General features: G+C 43.8%; 2 protein-coding genes across 4 annotated transcripts; both read right to left on the bottom strand.

Moving 5' to 3' along the window:
• Positions 1-637: 637 nt before the first annotated feature.
• Positions 638-4,295, bottom strand: LOC136464008 (protein FAR1-RELATED SEQUENCE 5-like). Of its 2 annotated transcripts, XM_066462971.1 has the most exons (5): positions 3,961-4,295; positions 3,639-3,836; positions 1,754-3,560; positions 1,235-1,669; positions 638-1,086 (listed from the first exon to the last, which is right to left on the bottom strand). In XM_066462971.1, the coding sequence occupies exons 2-5, from the start codon at positions 3,823-3,825 to the stop codon at positions 894-896; spliced, it is 2,622 nt and encodes an 873-aa protein (XP_066319068.1). In that variant the 5' UTR covers positions 3,826-3,836; positions 3,961-4,295; the 3' UTR covers positions 638-893. The 2 variants fall into 2 exon arrangements, with proteins under 2 accessions (XP_066319068.1, XP_066319069.1); XM_066462972.1 differs by lacking the exon at positions 638-1,086 and having other exon boundaries at positions 1,110-1,669.
• A 9,661-nt stretch (positions 4,296-13,956) lies between these two features.
• On the bottom strand, positions 13,957-22,375 carry LOC136467446 (uncharacterized). 2 transcript variants are annotated; one of them, XM_066466158.1, is made up of 10 exons: positions 21,894-22,375; positions 21,539-21,662; positions 20,831-20,881; positions 19,795-19,983; positions 19,635-19,720; positions 17,199-17,670; positions 15,971-16,048; positions 15,807-15,891; positions 14,919-15,007; positions 13,957-14,458 (listed from the first exon to the last, which is right to left on the bottom strand). In XM_066466158.1, the coding sequence occupies exons 6-10, from the start codon at positions 17,643-17,645 to the stop codon at positions 14,321-14,323; spliced, it is 837 nt and encodes a 278-aa protein (XP_066322255.1). In that variant the 5' UTR covers positions 17,646-17,670; positions 19,635-19,720; positions 19,795-19,983; positions 20,831-20,881; positions 21,539-21,662; positions 21,894-22,375; the 3' UTR covers positions 13,957-14,320. The 2 variants fall into 2 exon arrangements, with proteins under 2 accessions (XP_066322255.1, XP_066322254.1); XM_066466157.1 differs by having other exon boundaries at positions 20,831-21,157.
• Positions 22,376-25,398: the final 3,023 nt, after the last annotated feature.

A 25,398-nucleotide genomic window follows, 5' to 3' on the forward strand; every position in this document is an offset into this window, starting at 1 on the left:
GTTACTCCGTATTAGCCAAGACAAAACTTGGACAGCTCAGAAAATTTGGTTGGTTGAAGGCGAAGAGTTGGCACGCGAAAAAAAGAGAGAGTAAAACTACTAAATCAGTATGATTTGATGACGGGTCGTAAGCCCGGATCATGGGCTGCGGCGTATCACACGGCCGACGACGGCGCGGGCCGCATGGCCGCGGCGCGGAGAGTGTCCGGCGCCCCGCGGTGAAGCATTTGGTGCCAGCTGCTGCGCGTGGAGGAGACGACGGTGTGAGGCGAGGACGCAACGCGCAGAAGAATCGAGGGCCTTGAGGCTGTCCATGTCTTGTACTGCGGCCTGGCATGGCTTCCTCCACGTTGAGGAGCTCTCCATTGAATCTGGCAATGTTGGAAATTTGTGCATCTGTATTCGTTTGGAATTGGTTGTGAACTCTTGAGACGACGGACTCTTGTATGATTCGAACGCGAGATTTATATAAGTAGGAGTATTAGATATAGACAGGTACGGATATAGATATATGATAGATGGGAACGGATCGTGTGCAAACTAAGCTTCCCGTGTAAACATGTAAACTAGCGACGTGGGCTCTAGGATCGTGATCTGATGGCTCCTGAGAGAGGTGGGAAATATTTGCACTTAAACGCCCGCAGCATCTCACCGGTTCGTTGAATTTTTTCACGTGACCCCCTCCTCCGTTTGGCCGTCAGTCCGCCGTTCGGGATCGCGATCTCGCGATCGTTACGTACGCGAAACATCGATCGGTCGCGATCGTTACGTTACGTACGCGATTCCCCCCGATCGATCGTCACCTGGATCGCGCCGCCGCCCAACATCGCGGTCCTCGGATCGCCGCCGCGCCGTGCGCCACCACGGATCGCTCGACTTCCTCCAGTCGCGCCTCATCGCAACCGGCCACGACATCCCGCCCACGTCCGGTCGCTCGACGAACAAGGCCTGGTTCGCCGCCGGTCACGTCCGTGTCCCGTCCCCTTTTCCAGGAGCTCGCCGAGGTGGTGGTTCAGGCCTGACGATGGGACTAGATCATCTGCTGGATTCTGAACGTTCTCCCTTCCGAGTGTGTTCTCCCCAATGCTTAATTCAAACAAGCGAAATTCTTTGCTTAATGCAATGAAATATTCAGAGGACACAAGACAAAGTATAAACGACATGTTTAAAAATATCCAGTAACATAAACCTTCCATGTCTTAACAAAATGAACCTAGAAATATTCAGAGCTCACTAATTGCTTGCATTTTCCACACCATTGAGCGGGCAATTACGTGCGTCATGAGCCACTAATTGCTTGCATTTTCCACACATCCGTTTTCTGGGCGCCTTCTGCTCCTTGCCCTTCTTGATTCTTTTGCTTCGCCCTCTGGAGTTGATATCATTTGGTGGATGTATCTCAACTTCTTGTGGAATTTTTCCACCAAGGAACGATTCGAACTCATCTTGTTTACTGGCTGTAGCAGCAGGAACGATATTTTGAAGAGGTTGTACAAGGTTTGATAAGCTAGAATATAAAAATTCTATTCCTTGTTCAGAGTTCTTGGCCATCTGGATTAGCTCTTCAAACTTGTTACGTGAATCTGAAATTTTTCTCGCCATTGCTTCCTCCACAGGATCTTTAGCCTTTTCATCCAGTAGGTTACCTTCCTCATCAAATGTCACTTCTCTATGAAATAAAACAACCAATCAGAAATATTGCACATGTAAAAACAGTCCGTCTATATAAAACAAAACAACTCTGTAAACTCACCTTTTACACCTCATATCCCACCTTTTTATAAAATAAATTGGTGGTATCTCATTTTGTTTTTCGCCTCTAAGCACTTGAATGATATGACGACATGGGATGCCATAGGACTCATAAAATTTGCAAGAGCACATACCAAACAAGTTTGATTTGTTCATTTGAACTACTCGCTCTTTACCAGATTGGCTGCTAATAGTGACAATTTTTTTATCATCATTCTCTGAAATTCCTTGAATAATGCAATGGTCTCTTGCAACCATTAGTTGTTCCTGAAACTTGTTGAAAATTTCATGAGTATATACAACACTACACTGCTTCTCCATGACCCAAGGTGTCATCAATGTACGGTTGGAGTGAAGACTTTTATTGTCGGCTATCAACTCCTCTTCGCGCTGGCACTCCAAAGCTGTTGAAAACCTCAGCCAAAACTCAACAAAGGATAATTTTCGATGAATGAAACGGTTAAAGAAAGAATTTGCACTTTCCGATCGTGATGTAGTCCTAAGAAGTCCTGCTAGAGGTATGTCCATAAAGTATGCTGGGATCCATGATTCTCGGCTGGCGAACTTTGTGGAAAACCACTCATTTTCAGTGAGCACATACGTTGTCATGATAGAATTCCATTTAGACTCAAACTCATCTGAATTCTCGGAGCCCCAAACACACTCGTTTAATAATTTCCAGAAGTCCTCATCATTTTTTATGTCTGGCCCAACCTTCTCAGGAACCTTATCCATGATATGCCACATGCAAAGTCTATGAGTTGTATTTGGTAGAACCTGAGCAATAGCAGCCTTCATGCTCGCATCTTCATCTGTTATGATTAGATGAGGTGCTACTCCACCAGTAGCCTTAAGAAAGGTCTGAAACAACCATACATATGAGTCGATCTTTTCATCAGCCAGAAACGCTGCGCCAAGGAAAACACTTTGCAAGTGATGATTGACCCCAGTGAATGGCACAAACTTCATATCATATTGGTTGGTAGTATATGTAGAATCTACCGAAAGCACATCACCAAAAACACTGCAATTTTTTCTACATGTGGCATCTGCCCAGAAGACACGCACAAGTCGTCCTTCTTTATCCACCATAAACTCATAAAAGAAGGCAGGATTTGCTTCCTTCTTTCGCTCAAGTTGATGCACAAACATATGTGCATCAGCATCTTTGATTTTGGTCCTCAGGTCACGGTAGTAGTTCTTCAAATCCCTCAGCGTGCAACCAACATGCTTAAATCCACCGTCAGTGACTTGGAGAAGTCGAAATGCCTGTGACGTGCCAATGCTAGCCTTATGACAGTTGAACAAAGTACTCTTTGCCCTCTCACTAACTTGACGGTTGGATCGTAGCAGGTGCCTCTTATCTGGCGACACGAAAACATGATTGTGCTCCTCAACAAATGACAATATTTGATACTTCTTCTCATTGTCAAGCTTGACAACAATATGAGCCTCACAACCACATCGGGTGTCCATCACATTTGATGTCTTCTTTTTTTTCCCGGGCTGCTCACTAACTTCTTCTTCGCTCTTCTTCCTATATCCTTCATTTGAGCACAAATACCTCTGGTACAATATTACCTCATTCTCCTTCCTATGTGCACCAACACGAACCGAGAAACCAGCATCGTGTGCATAGTCTTTGTAAAAAATCTCCGCAGCCTTGAGTGTATCAAAAGTCATTCCCACCACAGGCTTTTTATTTGCTTTGCACTTATCTGCTATATTAGGAGAAGGTATAGTCCGTGGTGTGCTTGGTTCCTCAACGTGGGCTACAACTCCAGCATCGACGTCCATGATGGACAGGACTGCATGTTAACGACGACATTACCAATGAGCGTAGTCAATGTGATAGTAAAGATGAAAGTTTTGTAGAAAAAACAAACCTGCATCGGGGCCGTGTGTTCCTGGGATCATAGGCAGCATTGCGGCGGCGTTCGTGGCCAACGACGGAGGCGAGCCCGTGCTCAGCGTTAGGTCGGAGTTCGTGAGCACCATCGGAGTGGAGTTCGTGGCCATCGGACGGGGGTCCTTCGTCTCCACGGTGGACGCTGCCGGATGGGGCTCCATCATCACAGTATGACCTGCAAGTTTTCATCATATGCACTGTGATGAAATAGTTTGCGGCTGCGGCGCGAGTTTCTGCAGACATAGGGCAGAGGAAGGAGAGATGGAGGGGCTGACTAAATCGGAGATGGAGGGTCTCACGTCCAGCAAGATCGCCGGCTTCGTGGTGGATGGCCCTGCTGCTCCAGCGACGACGTTGCAGGCCCTCGTGGTGGCTTCTCGATGCGACCCAGGCCGGCGACGAACAAGGCCGGCGGCGCAAACCAGGCGAACCAGTCCGGCGGCAGCGCGATGTTGGGCCGCGGCGCGATGTTGGGCGGCGGCGCGATGTTGTGCGATGTTGGGCGGCCGCGCGATGTTGGGCGGCGGCGCGATCCAGGCCGGCGCGGCGGTCGCGATCCAGCGAACCGCGATCCAGCGAACCGACGAAGCAAACTCGCGATCCAGACGACGGCCAAACGGAACGGAGGACGGAACGGAGGAGGGGGGTAACGTGAAAAAAATCTACGAACCGGTGGGATGCTGCGGGCGTTTAAGTGCAAATATTTCCCACCTCTCTCAGGAGCCATCAGATCACGATCCTAGAGCCCACGTCGCTAGTTTACATGTTTACACGGGAAGCTTAGTTTGCACACGATCCGTTCCCATGATAGATATAGATGGATTTCGAACACATATATAATCTCTCGGAGCCATCAAGACACATTGGATCATATATAAGACAGCACAAGAAATCTACGTTTACAACTCACCTGCGAAACTTAGGTTTTTATATCATCGTCTTCCCGTCGCCGCCGCCGTTGACCAGAAAAGACTGCTGGAGGATCGAGACCCCACTAATGGGCCGGTCGTGGGCTGGGCCGAATGGCCGATACTATAGCGATAAGAGCATCGCGGATTACTGTAGCTCTCGGTTTAAACTTTTTATGCAAAGCGAGAACGAAAGTACAAGTGAGTTAATTAGCCGGCGTGGGAAGGAGCGTTGTCTCAGACATTGACTGTGTTATGGCCGCCACATCTGCCTCCGCCGCCCCCGCGACATCCGCCGTCGCCGTCCAAGACGCCGCCACAGTCATGGAGGATGCTGTCGGCGCTACCCTGAAATTTGTAAAATTTGATGTGGATGCTGCCGAGGGTTTAGTTCAAAACCACGATTACAGAGGCCTCGAGGAGCATGCATGTTCTTGAGATCTTGACAAAGGTCCAGGGAAGTAGCTTCTATCAGCATCCAGGAATTCTCTTCTCCATTTACCAAGCCGAGATTGCCCATTTGATGGAAGCGGAAAAAGTTTTCAGTGATAAAGTGAAGCCTCTCCTGAACCACAACAGTGATGAACTGTTCAGGCCTGCTGATTTGGAGGATCGAATGAAGATGGTCCAGAATTGCGTGAACAACCGCAAGCCACCCGCAGCAGATCAAGATGAAAATATTTTCGGTGTTCTCTGTGATTACCTCCTCCTGTATTTCCCGTCATGCATGCCAGGTGACAGAGACGGGAAAGGTTCAGTTTCTGATTTTCTGGTGGCTTTCGACGATGAGGTGAGGGAAAGACGACTCCGCTGCCTGGCCTGCCAATGGGTGATACCAGCGTCGACCACAGCTGGGAAAATCACCAAACATTTCAGGAGCTCTGATATGCACGTGGAATGCTGTTTTAGAGTCACAAAATGGATGATTCAGTATCTTGATTCTCTCAAGCGTGAGCCTAGCACTGATATCCAGCAGGGTGATGTAGTGGTTAAACCACAGCCGAAGAAGAGGAAGACTTCAGGTCCACTGTTTTTGTTTCACAAAGATCTGGATGGGAAACCTACTTCCTTTACTGTTACTCCGGCTTTGATTGAAAAACACAAGGCCATTAGTTTGGCCAACATGTTAGCCGCGGTGGCTATTGCGAATGAAAACTCTGATGAGTCAGGTGCTGTGGCCAAAGGAAAAGATATACTGAGCCAACTGCAAAAACTGATTTCTGAGCTGAATGACCTGTTCTTTAGTTCTGTGCTGGAAAATGCTCCAGTGGATTCTTCACTGGCATTCATGAAGATCAGCAGTCCCGACCATTTGTCCTTTGGTCTCGTTCCGTTGAAGATGGACCTGACGTCTGCTTTCAGAGTGCTGGAAGATCTATGCCTTCTGACTATTGACCTGAATACAAGCTTTTTCATTGATTTCACGGGGCCTGCTGCGAAGACCATCCGTGCAACAACACCTTCTACATCCAGCACCGGATCAAACACCCCGTTTGCAGGTACTCTAGGCACAGATGTTCCTGGCCCAGTTTGATCTTATCATGATGTACTCCCTCCATTCCAATTGTAAGGCGTTCTAGTTTTTTTCTTAATTCAAACTTCTCTAGTTTTTAACTAAGTTTATAGGAAATACATAAATATCTACAGAATCAAATTAGATTCATTCAATACATCAGGAAATATATTTTATTGATACCGCATTTATTTGATAGTCTAGACTAGATAATATAATTCTCTATAAACTTGGTTAAAATTCCTTAAAATAGGTTGTTATGTTGGTATGCGCTGAGGTCCATGGAATCTTGTAGTTCCTGAATGTTGGCCCAGTTTTAGAACGGCCTTTTTCTTTACACAAAATTATACTCACAGGACATAGTTAAATCCAATATTGAAAATGACAAAATTAGTGATTTCCATATGTGTAAATTACACAATTCAATAAACATTGGAGTTGAAATAATAAAGTAGGGAAAACTAGCAATTTTATTTCCATATGAGGTGGAAGTACCTAAACAAAGACTACATGCAAAACACAATTAGTAAATAGAAATTTGAATAGAAACCATAAAATGTTAACAGTTTGATCTCCAAATGAATTTGTAAAGAAATAAGATAAAGAATAATTCAAATAAATTATAATGAGTAAACACTAAAATTAAAGAAAAGTATTAATTTGATCCAATCTGTTTTACTCTCCCAAGGAAACTACTAACTTAATTATTTTCTAGATTTTTTCACGATCGTACCTAGGCACGTATTTTATTGAGAGGAGATAGATAAACATTACAAGCTACCCCGCATTAGTAAGGAGGTGGACAAAAAATACAACGAAAAGAAAGGACAACCGAAAGAAGCTAAGGATTACAACAAACTTAGAGGCGACTGAAAGCATCTAGGCCCCTAGTTGGGTTTCGGTGATTAATGACGACACAAGATTACTGTGACTAACGTGTGTTTTGCAGAGACAACTTGAGTTAGGTCATGGTAATGGTGATTGATTGGGTAATTATGGTTTTCATACCCCTGTCGATGGAAATCGCTTTGGTTTCCAAATGATGGACCACAAGGTTAAGGATGAACTAGTTCTAAATGTCGTTTGGTGTTGTTGAGACACTTAGAGTAGTTTATGACTTTGTTTCTTTTTCTTTGGTCGTACTATTAAGGGGGTATGAACTAGTAGCTTGACCTAGATGAGTCTAATGTTTTAGGTGTGGTGCACACTTGTCAAACTTAGCACTAGGTAGCTCAAGGATAGCCCATAGATCAGTTGAAGTCGATGTCGTTTTCAAAGTTGGTAAAATTTGAGGTGAATGAAGACTTGGATGATGACTGGACGCTGGACCGGACGTACAGGTGCCACGTCCGGTCAGTGTTAGCTCGCGCAACTAGGGTGTGCTCATCGACCGGTCATTGGACCGGACTCACAGATGTCGCGTTCAGTCAGTATTAGCTCGTGTTGCTAGGGTTTGCTTTTCGACCTGACGCTGAGGACGTTGTGACCTGATGCACAAGAGGTAGCGTCCGGTCAACAACAGTAAGCATCTAGAGAAGAAATTTTTTGACCGGACGCGTCTGATTGGTGGCGACCGGACGCTAGTCAGAGTCCGGTCTCTGATAACTAGGCTGGCGTCATGTAGCCGTTGGCCACTGACCGGACGCATCCGGTCACTTTGACTTGAGCGTCCGATTACCCCGAAATGTGCTGAGTTGGACCCCAACAAGTATGTTTTGAGGTGAAAAGTATAAATACCTCTCCTACTCATCTAACTTAGTGCTCTTGCCCATATGTTCAGCTGAGAAACGCCTTTGAAGTACAAGGGAGAGCAAGAGTCTAGTGGGGTGATTGAGATTTGATAATCCAAGATTAAGGACCTCATTAGTGCATAGGGAGTAGCAAGTGTGCATCCACCCTTCTCATTAGGCTTCTCTTGGTCAAGTGAGAGCTTGTGCTTATTACTCTTGGTGATCGTCATCACCTAGACGGCTTGGTGGTGATTGAAAACTTGGTGATCATCCGACGGAGCTTGTGGATGGCCCAAGTCGTGGTGTGAGCGGTTGTGGGCGATTCACCATGACAGAGTGTCAAAGAATCAGCCCGTACAGAGCACTTGATCCTTGCGCGGATCAAGGGAGAGCTATACCCTTGCGCAGGTGCTCCAACGAGAACTAGTGGGGAGTGGCGACTCTCCGATACCTCAGAAAAACATCAACGCGTTCCTCTTTCTCTCTTTACTTTGAGCATTTACATTTGAACAATTCAATTCATGTCTCTATATTTCTAAAATTGCCATGCTAGGGTAGGATTAGAACCTAGGGTGCAAAACTCTTGTGCGATAGAACAATTGAAACACTTCTAGGCACAAAGGGGTGAAATGGGCTAAGTGTAGGGCTTAATTATTGCAAGAAATTTAGAATTAGCCAAATTCACCCCCTCTTGTGCATCTTGATCCTTTTAGCGACCTCAACTGCATGAAACCAGCCAATGCCCACTCAAAGGTCACCTGGGCTACAAACTCACTAACCACCCGACGACACGCTCAACTGTTCAGGCCGTGCACAATCCAACAGAACAGCTTCAGTGACGACATGAATCCTTAACGCGCCTCGGCCAGAAGCGTTCAACCTCTGGGACAAAGTCATCCAGGAATGCGTTGTACTAGACCTCGAAAGCCTCATGCTTAGACTCTGATAGCGGTTCAGCAAAGATAGACTCTTTTATATAGCTGCAGAGTCGAAGGGCTGTGCTGAATTTGCGAGCCTTCACTTCCATAAGAATCTTCAGCACTCTGAAGAGTTGCAGCAACGATAACAATCTAAATGTATGAAAATACATAGAAAATCTAATGAAATAAATAAAGATTCCAATACAAAAAAATAATAGTGTAAAGAGACTATGTACCACTACCAAAATAGATTTTAAACTATATATGTGTGTGCCTTATATTTTGGACGGATGGCGTAGTACGTAGAATTCAATAAATATTAATTAGATTTTACAATAGTAATAAAACAAAATAAGAAAATTGCATGGAACATCTATGAGAGGGATTACATGCATGTAAAAGAACTATCCAAGCTGAACACTTTGTCTTGGCACGCATATGAAAAATCATCAAAGCACTTCGGATCCGCATTCCACTTCTATCTTATTGCCATCTCAACATGTCTCTTGCCATAAATTTAAGATCATAAAGTTGCTCTTTCCTCGTGTTCTATGGTCAGAAAGTTTTGCATCATCAGTGACGTCGATGAAGGGGAGACAACAAAATAGAATGTGTGAGACATTTGACCCAATTTGAATTTGCCCATTGTGTATGTTACTATGTTGTATGTTGATATGAGATTGTGGGGTTTAGCACCACTGTGCTTGTTGAAGGTGAGATAGACCAACGTACAAGGGTTCTAGAGTCTATACCACCAATCCCATATTAACTCTTGTACATTAAACAATGACTAAAGTTTATTAGTGGTAGTGTATGACTTACTCGGCGTGTAGAGTTGATGCCGTTTGAACTCTGGAGACTGGTGTGTTACAATATGTCAATTCCAGTGACCATGGTTCATGGCAATGACCGCTGTGGTTGCAAAAAGCTAATTGTAACAATCGGCTGCAGCGCAACGAGAAAAATCATAGCCATAATCAGGCTGAACTAGGAGCATAACAATAGAAGTTATGGATGATAAGATGTGGTCCGGTGGGTTCATGGAATGAGCGAACGGTAATGTTGGGAGTCAGACGTCCGTCCCCATCGGACTCTGTTAGTGGACCCGATGTCCAGAAGCTGTCGTTCCTATCCACTCCATCCGTTCTCATCCAGTCATCGCAGATTAAAAAAAAATTCACACATCCGCTCCGCGATCGGCTCCACCGAAGCTCCCACACGCCTCCCTACGTCTCTCGCCAGTCTGCCTCTCCACTCCTACGGCGTGCTCCCCCATGACCGCATCGCCGCGGCGTGCTCGCCACACATGGTTGCACCACCCGACTGTTGCTGTCGCCTCCACCGCGGGCGTCACGTGTGCCCTATCACCGGGGGCCGCATAGCCGCCCGCCCGTTGCTATCCTCCTCCACCGCGGCCGCACAACTAGGATCCCGCTATGCCGTGCTCCGCCCGCCTGGCTGCCATGTTTTACTGAAAGCACATGTTGCAAGCATATGTTTCGAGTGTTTCATATGTTTTAGAGGTACGTTGCAAGTGTTTTAGATGGATGTTGCATATGCTGTAATGGTTGTACATGTCTGTTGCAAAGGTCTGTTACCAATGGTTCATCTGTGTTTTCTGAACGCATGTTGCAAGTGTGTTTATCTGGATGTCACATATGTTTCGCACATACGTTGCATGTATTTCATCTGTATGTTGCGTATGGTTGCAATGGTTTTCAAGTGTTTCTGAAACATGTTTCAAGTGTTTTATCTGTCTTCAGACGTATGTTGCAACTGTTGTATTTGGATGTTTCAAAAGCAGATCGAGTGTTGCATCTCTCTTCCTCGCCTTCTGCTGCATCGTCTCGATGTGTCCTCCTCCTGGCGCCGGCAGGTTATCCATATGACGATGTGGCCAGATCTTTCCGAATTGGAGGCGCCTCCCCCTTCCCCTCTTGTGGCTCGAGCGGCGTGGGCCCCACGTGGAGCGCATGAAACGGAGTGCAGTGCGCGAGCGTCCGTCCGGACATCCGGGCACTAGCACCGCCGATGAGCGAAAGGTGTTCTCATTACTGTTCGCAAAAATGCCACACCAACTTTTGTCAACACTTCAACGGAACCTAACGGAAATGGCAATGAGGAGATATAACGTTGATGTTTGGCGCACAAAGGGAGTTTAAAATGGTATATACACAAACAAACTACAGCCAACATAAATTTTAGCGGCACCAACATAAATACATAATTGGTTCCTCTACCCTACCCTGCCGTAGTGCTGTTAACACAGCCATGCAGATGTGCAGCCATCGTGGTACGTGCACGGTGCACCAGAGTACCAGACGACAACAGGGAGCGGGCGAGCGGCCAGCGCTGGTGCGTGGGAACGGATGATGTGCACGGCTGGCGAGCGGGTGCGGGCGCGCGGCCGAGACGGCGGTGCATGCGGGCGCGCTCGATCTAGACAGCCCTGCCCGTCCATCATTTGATCATTTCTTTTCGTTTGCCCGGCACTTTCTCCAACGCCACGCCACTGCGCAGGCAGTGCCATTTTTTCCTCGCCAAGCTAACCGGCCGGACCGATGGCGAGTGCAAGGCTAACTCCCGCTGCCTGCACCCTTTCGTTTGCTTTCAGGCTTCAGAGAGCGAGTTCAGGCTAATACTTCTCTCTAGTCTAATGATACGCATAAACTTTGCAAGCAAGGGAAAACAAACAATAGTGTGCCTTATTTAAGTGCCAAGTTCATCATGTCCATGCATGTCGACGGATCGATCAGATGGTGCTATGCAACGGAAGAAACGAGTAATGATACTAGAAAATAAAATGGTTTACTGATCCTAGTAGAGTCCAGCTTAAGAATGCCAACTTGGTCACACCGGGGCGATAAAACCGTGATTGGTTAATCAGCTCGATGATACGGACCGGCTCCAAAGCTTGCCGAAACACTGGATCGCACTGCATGTCATAATGGCAACGACGCGCATGGTCAGATGATCGAGGTCGAGCTGAGCCGCCCACAAAATCTATGCGCAGCCCCCGAACCTCGTGCCTCAAGAACGGGGACGACGGATCGAGACATCCATGTGCGGTTGAGTACATGGCTCTGCCCTGCTTCTCGTGCCCTATAGCTAGTGTTCGTACGACAGATATACAGTGCTGTGAAATCAAATACACTTGCTTTAATTTGTTTTTTTTTTGGACCAGATATCTGGCTTGAATTTGTTGCTAGGAAGGATGGTGTGGACCTTACTTTCCATGCGCTAATCACAACTTCCCTGGTTAATCACAAACCTCTGTTCGTTGAAACTTGAAACAGAAAGTAAAGGTCGACTAAGGTATAGATAATTCCAACCAGCTGCGAGAACAGAGGCTGCAGATGCATGCTACAGTGCTAAAGATTTGGCTAGGTGCATGTCTTGGCCACTTGACATGAAGAAGAACCTTATGGAGTACGTACGTACACCTCGGTACCTTTATTTATTCTAAAACCACTCCCAATACATTCTGTACTTGTATATATTTTACCCAATGCATGGAATCGTTAAACACTGATCTACTAGTTATGGAGCCTGCTTTCTCCTCATTCTTCTTCTGTCAGCCACTCAGCCCCCATCGGAACGATGATACAAAGCACATATAGCCACTCTCTGATGCTTCATCATTCTCGTCCCTTACCTATCCATGTCTTCTAAGAGATCACAACAAGCTAGCAACCACCACAGCACTCCATGTTTAGCGTAAGCTCTCCCAAGGGGCGGCTAAAGCTTAGCATCACCACTACCGACCTCCTAGTTGTGTTCATCCTCGCTCTCTACGTTACCAATTGCGAAGCTCGTCGTGATCTCCGTGTTCGTGGTAATAAGCACTGCTCAAGCAAGCTGATTTCCTCACCACCCAAGGTAAGCCAATTCACATTCTAACTAAAATCATTCGATCTAGGCCAACAAGTTCTACTTCTAATTTCAAATCATTTTCTTTTCATTTTCTCTCTGTTCCATAGGGTGTGATAGATGGTGGTGCTGCCAAGGGGAATATGAGATCTTCATCGGAGATTCCGGTTGGAAGCAAAATGGATGCATCAATGGTCAACAAAGCAGCGATTGTGGCGAAGGCGAAGAAGGAAGTGACATCATCAGGTGGAGTAGTTAGAAATGCTAGGCATGTCGTTAGGGCTTTGCGACAGCTTCAGCGCCATGGGCATGAGGGTGATCAGGGAATCCATCTGGATTACGATCAACCTAGAACCCACACCCCACATCACAACCGATGAGAGAATATCATGTATCACTGTGTGACCCTAGTCGTGCAGTTACCTTTCAATACTTCTCTTCTCATACGACGACGTTCATCCATGGCGTCTATGCATGTTTGATAGGATCTCGACCCTTGTGATGAAGTTGACTTAATGCTTGTTACCCGTAGACATTTGAATATATATACCTCGAATGAAACATGAAAACGAACCATACATCATGTATTGTTAGATTGCCCATCAGCGATGCGTGTGCACAAACTTATTGTAGCTAGGCACCCTTTGATTCATTGAGCATTCATTCATAGACACAGTTGTCTGATCTGCAGGTGATTCCTATCGTGGTTCTTTGAGAAAAGCAATCGAAGCGATCAAGGTATGCCGCATGTAAATGCGTTTGGCATTGCACAGCATTTTGCAAGGAAGTGAAATAGGAAAGTCTTTTCTATCTTTATATATGTAGGTGAGGTCAGGCATTGGAGAGCGGTCGGTGCTTGGAGCTGATGGTTCCAACAGCGAGCAAGTAGGAAGTAACACGACCGCCGTGTACACCGCCGAAACCCTAGTAGCCATGGACTACCTAGATGCGCACCCGGCACCGGCTGTTCACAACAGGTAGCAGCAGCGGTGCATCTTCAGGCAGACAAGCCACAACAACAGGGGGATTTTGAAGAACTGCTGGGATATCCTAGTCAACGTTGATATACAGCATTGTTAGCAGTTCGGCAACTGCCTGAACTCAGCATATCTTGTGTTGTTGTATAGGAAGATCGAGAACCGAGGATCATGTTCCATTGTTCCATGCTCATAAGAGCAATGGAGGGGGGATTTCAAGTTAATGCAGAGTACAAGTTCACAGCAGCTCTAATTCTTTAATTTCATTCCCCTCTCATATGTAGTTGCGCTTTTGATTGCTCTTTTGTCGCGCACAGAGTATGCATGATCTTGGTATATCATTTGATGTGATGAAATAACAGTGGAGAATTAGTGTCGGCAGCGCTTCCAGATAAATTACCATGACCGAACCATGTAACTCTTTGCTACAACAACCGAGTAACCACTGTTAATTTTAGGCACAAACTACAAAGCGTATTATTATATGCCTGGTTGTGGCAAATATCTCAATCTTCCCAAGAATGTCCCCTCCACCACATCAATCTAACAACAATCAGCTGTAAATAATGTGTCGCGAGCAACTGAGCAGGAATAGCCTGTTCCAAAAAAGACAGACATCCAAACCCCAGATCCAAGCAAACCTACTTGTATTGTGGTGTAACTCCATGTGATGGGTGGACTGGAGGCTCGGTAGAAATAAATGAATCAGAAGCTTCTCTTGGGTTGTACGACTATCATCGATCAGCTGCATTTCACCACGAATGGACTAAAGGCACTTAAGAATTGTGAGGTTCGCATCCCGAGCTTGAGGTCAACTTCTCCACCACCCAGCCAGAAGAAATCCTCATCCAATTTGGTGATAGCTTCATCTATGATAACCTGCGGAGGAAACTTTTTGCATCAGGTACCTTTGTAACTTTGTGAGTTCACTCATAAGGCATAAAGCCGTGCATTTTAAGCAAGTTACATAAGAATATCCGAAAGCATCGGTTTGAAAAGATGTTTTCTCCATACTCACAGCTGAGTGTTCAAGCCTTCTAACTAGTGGTTATTGGTTATTGATATTATGCATCACTTACTCTTATGTAACTGGAGTAGGACCATCTATCTATTAGCTGCTGCTACCATTCATTTACTCTTATGTAATTGGATTGGAATAGGATAGTAGCTGTAGGATTGGAAAAGCTAAAGAGATGTTTACTACAGAATGTCATGCATGGATATGCAACATACACAGTTTGTCACACATAAATATATCAATTTTAATCTAAACCTAATAGCTGTATCTTTGCAATGTACATGCTTCAATAGCTGCAATGTAAATATAAATTTACATTACCGGTATGTTTGTTTCCATCCCAATGCAAGTGACAGCGTTATGCACAAACCCAGTAAGTTTGTGTGACTCCTCTTCTGGTGCCAACCTCACTGCATCAAACAAAAGTAAACAGCAAGGCTGGTTTCAGATGACAGAAATAGTAGGCCTGCAGCCATTCAAATTGCCTAAACTATGGTAAGAGCCACTGCTCATTAGTAGCACTGAAAATGTTTAAATAGAAAAAGAAGAAGCAGAATTACAATGGCATAATGAAGAAAACAGTTAGCGCCAAGGAATTTTCTTTCAGTGCCTATTACAAAATATGCCATGCACCAATGTTTCAGAAATCAGTAGTGAACCAGTTTACTTGTTCCCCGGCGGCAGGTTTAGGTCAGTTCCTCATAGTACCAACAGCGATAAAGTAAAGGGCACAAGAAATAGCCTGCAATTTGGCCAGGAATAGAGACACACAACGCCTATTGTGGAAGTTGTAAAAGCTAAAACTTTACTGAAATGTGTTAGTAGCAAATTCAACATCTTTTCATTGTCAATGTTAAGACTCTAAATCCATCAGGAATATCACTGTAATCAGCTCGTTGCAATTTGTACATGATTTTAGTGCATTCATTATTTTTTATGATGACAATTTCTGTTTATAAGAATTCCTCATATATGAACCAAACAGTTCTACTTAGAGACCATCATCCACATAGAAAAAGTGCTTGCCCTAGCAGCAGTCAGACATAAAAAAGAGATACACCACCTGAGAGTGCACTGATAAAAAGCCGAGGGATCATTGTACACATATCAGCTTAACCCCCCCCCCCCCCCCCCCCCCCCCCCCCCCACACACACACACACCACCCACCAAAAAAAAGGAACTTCAAATACATTGTAAAAGAATCTTACTGTTAAATCTCTTTTTGGGTATTTGCTTCTCATTTAGTTCATACAGGAAGTTCTTGATGTTTTCAGCGTTAAGCCGTGCATTATACTACAGGAATATACATTACGTCAGTATAAATACGAGGTATATAAATTTTAAATGGTACATTGCATATCTTAAAGCTTACCTGAACAACAACGACATAGTATTTTGAATTCTTTGGATTACTGCAATCAACAACATCTGCAGCAGCTTGGGTGTTCACCTAATAAAAGATGGACAGAATTCATCACAACTAATGTTAAAGATAGATTATTAACAGATTTTGAGGCAGAATCTTCTTAATGAAATGGCGTGCAGCTCTCCTGTGTTGTTCGAGAAAAAAGATTTTGAGGCAGGATCATAAAACTGTAGTTCTATGCTTCAATGTTAAGTAAATCAATGCATGTCCTTCCCAAGATAAAACAGTACTCGTTTTGTGTTCAACCACTCCATTAAAGCTGATAAGCAGTGATGCCCCACTGCTTCTCAGATTGCATCTCTGATTCTCAAAGAACTGTAGAATTTAAATAAGCCCAATGCAATTAAAAAAAGTTCCGGTTCCGCAAATACTTTAAGTAGGCGAAAATTCTAAAAGAATCTCATGAAGCACACAAGCATGTTGGTCTGTCCTTAATATTCAAAGTAGGAAGTTTTTCAACACAAACTTTGAGGCGTTTGCAGATAATGGCCTCTATCTCTTATCCATGCCATATAGCAATCAAATCTGATCAACAAATTAGCAAACAGCTACTTGCACCAAAAATCAAGGGAAATAGACTCAGGTAATATAAGCATGTTATAAACAATGCTAGTTATTTTGGAGAAAAAAAAACTGCTTCTGATAAACTTAGCGCTGATTATCTCTGATATAAGCTAGAAATGCCATAACAGTTTTTGTTGCAACTTGTCATAGCTCATAACATAGTAGCATATAAAACAACAAACTCTACTATGCATCAGCCTACATGCAATGAAATCATGAGAAACAGCAGCTATGTACTTATTTTGAATCTTCAACAGGATACCACAGTACTGCTAAATCAAATCACTTGCCAAGTTATAATGCCATGACAACAACTAGCATAACTCATGATCTTTACTCAGCCACCAACTAACTATAGCAATTGCGCCCATGGTACTATTTATACAAACAAATTCAACACAACTATTTGCAACCTTCAGAGAGTACGTGATTCATTGTTCAATAATCAATAGCAACAATCATCAGTAAATTATGCTATTCAAGCTATCCTATGCGCACAAAAATGGCTATAAAAATACTACATTAACGTAATTGTATTCAACCTAGCAGTTAGGCAGGCCCAGTGCTCGACGAAACAGCCACAAGGAAATGGAAAGGGGGCGAACCATACCATGACGATGCTCTTGCAGAGCTGGGCGACTGAGTCGGCTCGGAGCAGGCCGCGGCGCTCCTCGAGGGAGCGGTCGTAGTAGTCGGCGGGAACGCGACGTAAGGCGAAGTCACGCACGCCGCGCGCGGCCAGGAGTGCCGAGAGCCTCGCCTCGGTGGCCCCCGCGTCGGCCTCACCGTTCTCCGAGGGCGCGGCGGAGATGGAGAGCGCCCCGAGGCGGTGCTGCTGCGCGGCGAGCTCGAGGTCAGCAATACGGCCGAGGATGCGGAGCTGACGCGCCTCGAGGTCGGCCGCCGCGGCGCCCATGGTTTGCCGGACCTGGCGTCGTCGGAGGGAGTCGTCCACTCGTCCTTTTTTTTTTTTTGAGGGGAGTCCACTCGTCCTGCTGCGGTATGTAGAAACCGGATGCAGGCCGACCTGCCTTCTGACGGGCCCAATTGAAGCCATTTTGTAAAAAGGGCCTGATAAAAGACTGGTTGGTCCACGGATTGAGAATTCATCAGTAGTACCAGTATGTCCTTTTTTTAATCAAAAAAAGAATGTTCTTTTTTGTTCCCTACATCCCAAATTGGAAGTCATTTCAATTTTCTTAAAAAGACAAAGCATCTCAAATTTGATCAAATTTATATAATAAAATAATAATATTATGACACCAAATAAGTATCATTAGATTTTTTATTAATTATATTTTCAGTATACCTATTTGATGTCACAAATATTTCTAATTCTCTCTATATTTTTTCATCTCCAAAAATGTATTTTTGGGTCTCTTGACTTGTCTTGAGGTGTCATATTAGATCCAAAACTCTAAAAATACCATTTCCAGGTCCTAAACTTATCTAGCGTGTTATGAAGGTCTTAACAAGGCCCAACTCGCCTAAGCATTGGTGGTTTGTATGTTCATGGTTATTATGTTAGTAGACGGAAAAAAAAAACTAAACCAGCCCTTGTGATCAACAGCAGAGCTTGACTGAACAAATGGGGGAGGGGGCCGGGTGGGGCTAACTAAGCTCCGCCCCTACTTGTGATGTTAGTAATATGATATACTCCCTCCATCCCTAAATAACTGTTGTTTTCACTTTCTGAGAAACAACTTTGACTAAATATATATGAAAATAATAATAATATTTATGGTATAAAATTAATATCATTAGATAGATCGCGGAATCTATTTTTATAATAAATTTATTTGAAGATACAAATATTACATGTATTTTCTACAAATCTAGTCAAACTTACGGCACGGAAACAAAAGACATCATGGAGGGAGTACTCTCTCTGTCCCTAAATAAGTGTCGTTCTCATTTTTCGATGAGTCAAATACTTTTTACTTGACCAAATATATACAAGAAAATATTAATAGTTATAGTATATAATTAGTATCATTAGATAGATAGATTATTGAATCTATTTTTATAATAAACTTATTTAAAAATACAAATGTTGATAATATTTTTTTACAAATCTAATCAAACTTACAAAAAAAAAAGTTTAATCAGCATATACTCCGTATATCATAGCAGCCCTTGTCTTGCACGGAGAGACGTGAAAACCACACGGACCCGCACACGGTCACGGGCACCAAACTAGCGACGTGACCAGCGAAGTCTGGGCTAGCTGGAGTGGAGCCTGCAGGCTGCAGATGCAGTGCAGGGTAGGATTCAAGCATCGAGGTCTGCCTTGCAGGGACCTGCTGGCACACCGGCTGCGTGCCGGCGCGCTCTCGGATAGGTCGGGGCTCGTGTTTGTTGTCTGAGCTGTGTGGGGGTGGTGAGCTCCCACATGGGCACATGGCAACATCCTACTGCGGCTGCGCGCGCGCGCCAGTGCGCTGTACGCCGCCGCCCCCTGGTCCCGCTGCCAGGACGAGCTAGAGCCTAGAGGTTGGTGTGGTGTGGTGCGCATGATGGGCTGTGTCACGTCGGGCTTGTCACATGATATGCATGATCGTCGTCATGCCATGCCAACACACGTGAACGCTTCTAGCAAGTTCCTCAATCAGCCCGGCATTCTCTGTGTATATAGGTGCACATTTTAACGTTAATTTGTTCGTTCGTCAAATTACTGGCATGTCAATCGACGGAGAATTGCGCTACATGGCGCCATACAATAGTAGTCGAACCTTTCGGCCGGCAAATACGTATGGGCAATGTCCCATGCATCATCTCTATAATAAAAACGGTCAAACTCGGAGGGGTTCGACGACTTAAGTACACTAGTATAATGTCCGTGTTAACGCAACGGATTTATCTTGGAGACGCACATAAAAACAACCAATGATTTTTTCTATAGTTCAACTTTTACACAATATCTTTGAGCATGTATACAATCCAGGAAACTAAGAAGTTATAGTAAAGTTTTTTCTCATATAACCATTTAAGTTACATTATGTCTAAGTTACATTCTCACGACAACAGATAATCTCAACTGTGTTACCTTCGAGCCTGCACATCCTTGTCGGTGTACAGAACGCGGGTCACGGACGTCGCAGGCGAATCGAAGAACGAGGCCAGCTCATCAATCTGCGAAAAGAAGCACACGCCATTGGAAACCAACACCTCACTTCACAACCATAGCTTGCACATCACGAACACACCTGACACTGCAGGCCCTCGGAGTCGACACGGAAGTCACTGAAGGGCCCTCGCCATCGTTGTAGCCAGGGAAGCCGGCGAGCTCCTCCATCGTTTGCCGTGCCACGTCATTTTGGCCCTCGGTGACGCTAATGACGCCCATGGGCTTATTTTTCATGCTTCCGTTTGGCTTTCCCTCCATCAGCTAGTTGCTGCAACATGGAGAAAAAAGTTAGGAACTTGAATCAATCTAAGAAATCTAGAAAACAAGTGTGCATTGAAATGCAAGTTCATGACAATAGGAATTACTCCTCTTGAACCATATAAATACGCAAGCTTAGTTGATGGCAGACAAAATAAAAAAAATCATTTATACACATCTTAAATTCAAAGAAGGGGACAGTTGATGGCCATATAAAAAAAAAACTATCACCAATCTATGAAAGCTGATTTCTCCAAAATTTTGGTGACTCCTCCATGACCATGAAGACATGAAAAGGACAAGTGTAAAGATGATCCGCATTCGGTCATGAAACAGTCATGCTTAGATTGCCGAATGTGTTTGCAAAACATAGATTCTCTTGTCAAATATACATCATATTGTAAGTGATATATCTGACAAGAAAAGTGATAAGAGAAACCTCGCAATGCCCAAAGTTCATATAGATAAGTTGCTGCGCGATGCATATATGCCCAAAGTTCTCATTATATAGCTACTACGTTGTATCCAAATTGCCTGTCTTTCCTTTACAGCTAGAAGCATTTCTTCTTCCTTCTTCCTTCCTAGCAATACAATTTACTGCATGCTGGCACAGAGCTTCCAGATTCCTCACCCAGCCATCTCCAATTAGTAGACTAACCAATCAAGATGCATGAACAAACACATACTTTTCGGTGTCTAGTCGAGGGCCCTCGACTGTGGAACCGATCAAAAATTTCTATTATGCTAACTATTTTCTATCACACTACCATCTTTTATTGAATTTATTACTAATAATTTGACATTTGCATTGGTAAAAGGGAAACCATTTACAATGACATGAACTACAAACAACTGACCTGATCAACCTAGAACCAGCAATCCTGCTCCTTCAGTAATAGCACCATGGCCTTGCAACCACAACCAAAACAAAAAAATATTCATAGTGCAAACACATGAGAAGAGTCATCAGAGAAAGCAAGACACTGTTTCCCACTGGCTAAGGCATCATTCTCATTTGATGTTGGCTGCCTTTTCTCTGCAATTTTCGAATTTCGACCCTACCACTTTCTTGAGCAGAGATGTCTGAAACAGTAAGGCAACATCATACGGTGAGGCAAACGAAATCTAAAAAAGGACAATTAGGCAGCATATTCGTCGGCACCATGCCACCATGCCTTCAGTACCTGATCGAATCCATCAAAAGCAAGGATTATTGGGAACGAAAGTAAGAACCCGTGTCAAATAAGGGAGGCTGAATTTTCATGCGGTGTCAAATAGGGAATTGTCTCCAATAAAATGGTGACTTAACACTGGCAATATTAATGCAAGTATTAGAAATATAAACAAGTAAGCACCTTTGTTGCAATTCTAAACACAAGGATATTTTTCAGCAGCACAACTGAAGTTACATGATATCACAAGGATCCTCACAGACCTAATATCAATCAGGTCATTAGGTGATCTAGCTATCACTATTGCATCTATCTTCGGAAAGTAGTACTCCCCAATTGGGCACAAATCTAGCCGCAATGCACAGAACTCAAACAGGGAGTAGCAAATCTCACCCTCTTCCTCGGGACCTTTGAATAGCGCGGAATGCAGTTTGACCACTTGCATGAAGGGGATGCAGATCAGCAGCTGCTCGTCCGATTTGCTGGCGAGGTACAACCCCTCGTCGTCCCTCAAACTCTACAACCACCAAACAAGCACCACAATGCAATCGCTATTAGAGTTCGCAGTAGAGCCATGAGCGATCAGGAAGCCCACGCCAAAAAATCGTAGGAGAAGTTCCGGGGGAATACGAAAACCAAACGAACTGCCCCCACCGAAATCGCCAGCAGAGAAGAGTCTAAAAATCTATTGGAATCCTAGGGAGGGGCTAGTCAAGCTAGGGTTCAGGTTGAGGGGGAACATGGCTACCTGCTTGGGTTCGCTTTCGAAAGCTCCTAGAAGGGTGAGGCGGGTAGGAGGGGGAGGGCGTCGCGGCTGACCATGCCACAGATCTCATTCCTCCTCGTCGCGCTCCACACCCTTCCACGTCGTGCCGCCCTGCGGCTGTGTCGCTCCGACGCCGGCGGTTGCTCCTCCACAGCCCAGTCGAGCCAGCACTTCGCGTAGGGCGCCCAGCTCCTCACCCGTGCCCGCTGCGGGCCCCAAGCCCTGGCCGGCTCGCATTGGGAGAGAGGGGGACAGAGATGCGCGTAGGGCGCGGGTAAAGGGCTAGCAGCCACCAAGGCCCATCCGCGTCGGAGGGCGGCCACTACGGGAGCCTGGCGCCACCGCCGCCGCATGCAACCCTAGAGCCCCGCAGCCAGGCGGCGTAGCCTGTCCGCGCATGCCTTGTGTTTTTTTCGGAAAAAGGAATAAGATTGGGGGAGGTGGGAATTGAACACAGCATTTCATTTTTTCGATGTTCCCAGGCTTCGATCTCTGGTCACGACGTGCGTGCGTGGGATGGAGGACGCGGGGTGGGAAGCTCGGGGTGAGATGCCTATCCCACATCGAATCGCGGCGATCCGATTTGTCTAGGTGTTTTATTAGCCTTTAATTTTAATAGAGACGAATTCCTATATACATTTTTCTAGATGCACAATAGTTGGAGGCTCTCAGCAGAGGACTTTTTTCTGGGGGAACCTAGTATAATTTTGATTGATCCATTATAGTAGAGATACCTAAAACACCTTACATTTTGGAACTTGGAGAGGTACTACATTGTTGCATAGCTAATTTGAACTTTAATTATTGGCATACATATGGTCTCTCACCCTCTATGGCTATCTGTGTCGTCTGCTCAAACTTTCTTTTATCATTGTAAGATATTTTATTTTGCACTTCTATATTTTAGGTGCCTAGATTTTAAGATAAACTAGGTAGTGTGTCTGTGCGTTGCTACGAGACAACTAAATCTTTTGTACTAAAAACACATGGATCGCACGATAAGATAACAATACTGTTAAATTAAATACCGACGTCAAAGTGACATTTAATCTAAAAAGCAAAGTTCATGAAATTAACACGGTCATGGAGAGCGCGACGTCGTAGGCTCACAAACTCTAATGTATAGACTTTTTCCGTAATACAGCTAAGATAATATTTTATATCGGCAAAAAGAATTCTACGATATCCATTTCTTTCATGCGCTAATAATTTCATGAATAAGTTCCGCTGCATCTCCATATAATCATGTACACACAGGTTTGAGTATATATACAAATAGGTTCATGCCCGTGCGTTGCTACGGGACAGCTAAACTTTTGTACTAAAAACACACGGATCGCACGATAAGATAACAATATTGTAAAAGTATATGACCGACGTTAAAGTGATATTTAATCCAAAAGGCTAAGTTCGTAAAATTTACACAGTCACAGAGAGCGTGGCATCGCGGCTCACAAACTCTACTGTATAGATCTTTCCGTGATGCGGCTAAGATCATTTTTTACAGGCAGGAAGAGATTTCTGATATCTATTTCTTTCGTACGCCAACAAATCCACGAATAAGTTCCACCACATCTCCATACCATCCTGTACACGGCGCTGGCAAGTGAATTAGCCACAACTTATGTAATTAGTTTTATAATTAGCTCATATTTAGTGCTCCTAATTGATATCTAAAAAATCAATGTGACAGGGACTAAAGTTTCGTCCTAGGATCCAAACACCTCTGACTCTCGACTCCTGCTGGCTGCTCACTTGCACCACCATACCTATGTGTCTCCACGTATATACTCTAATGTCAGAACGTCTAAGATAGTCTTTATTGTCCACCCTTTGAAAATATCATAACTTTAAGGTTGCTATTTGTGTATGCTGTAGGATTGGGATGCTTTGCACCGATCCATGATGGTGTCTATGAGAGTCAAAATTTTTTATACCATTATGATGTCTAAGCTTACCAATCAGACATATACGAACTTGATTGTTAAAATATTTTCAACACTGCTTTCATATACTTCCTCTGTCCCAAAATAGAATTCATTCTCGCTTTCCGAGAAGTTAACTTTTTTTTAACTTTGACCAATTATATATAAAAAGAATATTAATATTTATAATACATAATTAATATCATTACATAGAACATTGAATATATTTTCATAATAAACTTATTTAAAGATATAAATGTTGCACGTATTTTTTACAAACCTAGTAAAAGTTGAGAAAGTTTGACCTGCGCGCATCTCATAACGACTTATATTTTGGGGGTAGAGAAAGTATATGCTAATGGGAGTAGTCAACTGAAAGTGGTGATGAACACAACAATACTTTCATATTATATGCTAATGGGAGCACGAAGAAACGCAGAGAATGGACCTATATACTAATGATGGGAATATTCGTTTAGGAAATTGCAGAAGGTTCACCAGTCTCATCATATATAACCTACACATCTTTTATTTGGCACCACTGATGTTTCCTTTCTTTGCATGATTATTGTTTCCTTCGATGATTATTGTTTCCTTCCATGCATGTAGTCTCAGGTGATCGATTTGTTTCCTTCAAAACAGGCGGAGATCGCAGGGATGACAGTTTCTTTTTCTATCGCACCTTTCCTTTTCTTGCTCGCCCGTTGGACAGCGTGGGAGGTGGGATCGATCGCATGGGGTGGCAGACGGACGAACCAAGACAATTGTCGCACCAAAACGGTGTTCACACTTTGTTCTTTTTAGTTGTAGAAGATTTCAGGCAACACTGTTGTACAACAAACTAGTATAAGTAAATTGTTAATTTTTTTATTTATTATTTGTCTCTGTACGTATTAAATTTTTAATCCTTATCTAACTATATAAACAATTATAAATTGTCAATTGTCTTTATGCCAGCATAGATTAGAGTTTATCGAGTTTGTGGTGTTGTCTAACAGGTTTTTATTCTTGAAATAAAAATTTGCAAATTATGCCTACATAAATTGCAACAAACTAAAGCTGTGATTTTAGTATAAAATATATGCAATAACCGTCGCATGAAAAAAGCTAAAATTTAGGTGAAGTCTCTTTATTTTGGTAGGGACTAAGAAAAATATGACACGCAGGACGAGAGAATATGGCATGCGTATTCTTGTTTTCTGTTTTATGACGTTGATTAAGGCTGAAAAATGGAGCCTCCGTCAAATTACAAGAGGTACTGAATATGACGATTGATAATAAGAAGAAAATGTTTTATAGACGAAGGACATTATTACAACACGAATATCAGATGACGATACTGCCAATAATAGCACAACCTTTTGTACAACAAAGATATTATCGATCCCCGACTTCTAAAGAAGACATTATTATTAAGAGCATGTTTAGAACGCGAAAAAAATTCTAGTTCTTATGCTTTTCTATAAATAAATTAAACTGATTTCTATGAAATTTTTGCATAATTCTTGTAAAATTATTCGTTTCAAACAAACTCCAAATATTAAAGTAATTAAAAGCGAGGT

Source organism: Miscanthus floridulus, chromosome 7 (assembly GCF_019320115.1).
Source record: "Miscanthus floridulus cultivar M001 chromosome 7, ASM1932011v1, whole genome shotgun sequence".
In the NCBI taxonomy this organism is placed as follows: Eukaryota; Viridiplantae; Streptophyta; class Magnoliopsida; order Poales; family Poaceae; genus Miscanthus; species Miscanthus floridulus.

Coding starts and splice junctions, on each gene's coding strand:
- LOC136467446 (XM_066466158.1), bottom strand. CDS start 17,645: ATGGCTTCAATTGGGCCCGTCAGAAGGCAGGTCGGCCTGCATCCGGTT. Junction 15,892..15,970: donor ACTATGTCGTTGTTGTTCAG/GTAAGCTTTAAG, acceptor ATATTCCTGTAG/TATAATGCACGGCTTAACGC. Junction 14,459..14,918: donor GGATGGAAACAAACATACCG/GTAATGTAAATT, acceptor TTTCCTCCGCAG/GTTATCATAGATGAAGCTAT.
- LOC136464008 (XM_066462971.1), bottom strand. CDS start 3,825: ATGATGGAGCCCCATCCGGCAGCGTCCACCGTGGAGACGAAGGACCCC. Junction 3,561..3,638: donor AACACACGGCCCCGATGCAG/GTTTGTTTTTTC, acceptor GTTAACATGCAG/TCCTGTCCATCATGGACGTC. Junction 1,670..1,753: donor TGGGATATGAGGTGTAAAAG/GTGAGTTTACAG, acceptor TTTATTTCATAG/AGAAGTGACATTTGATGAGG.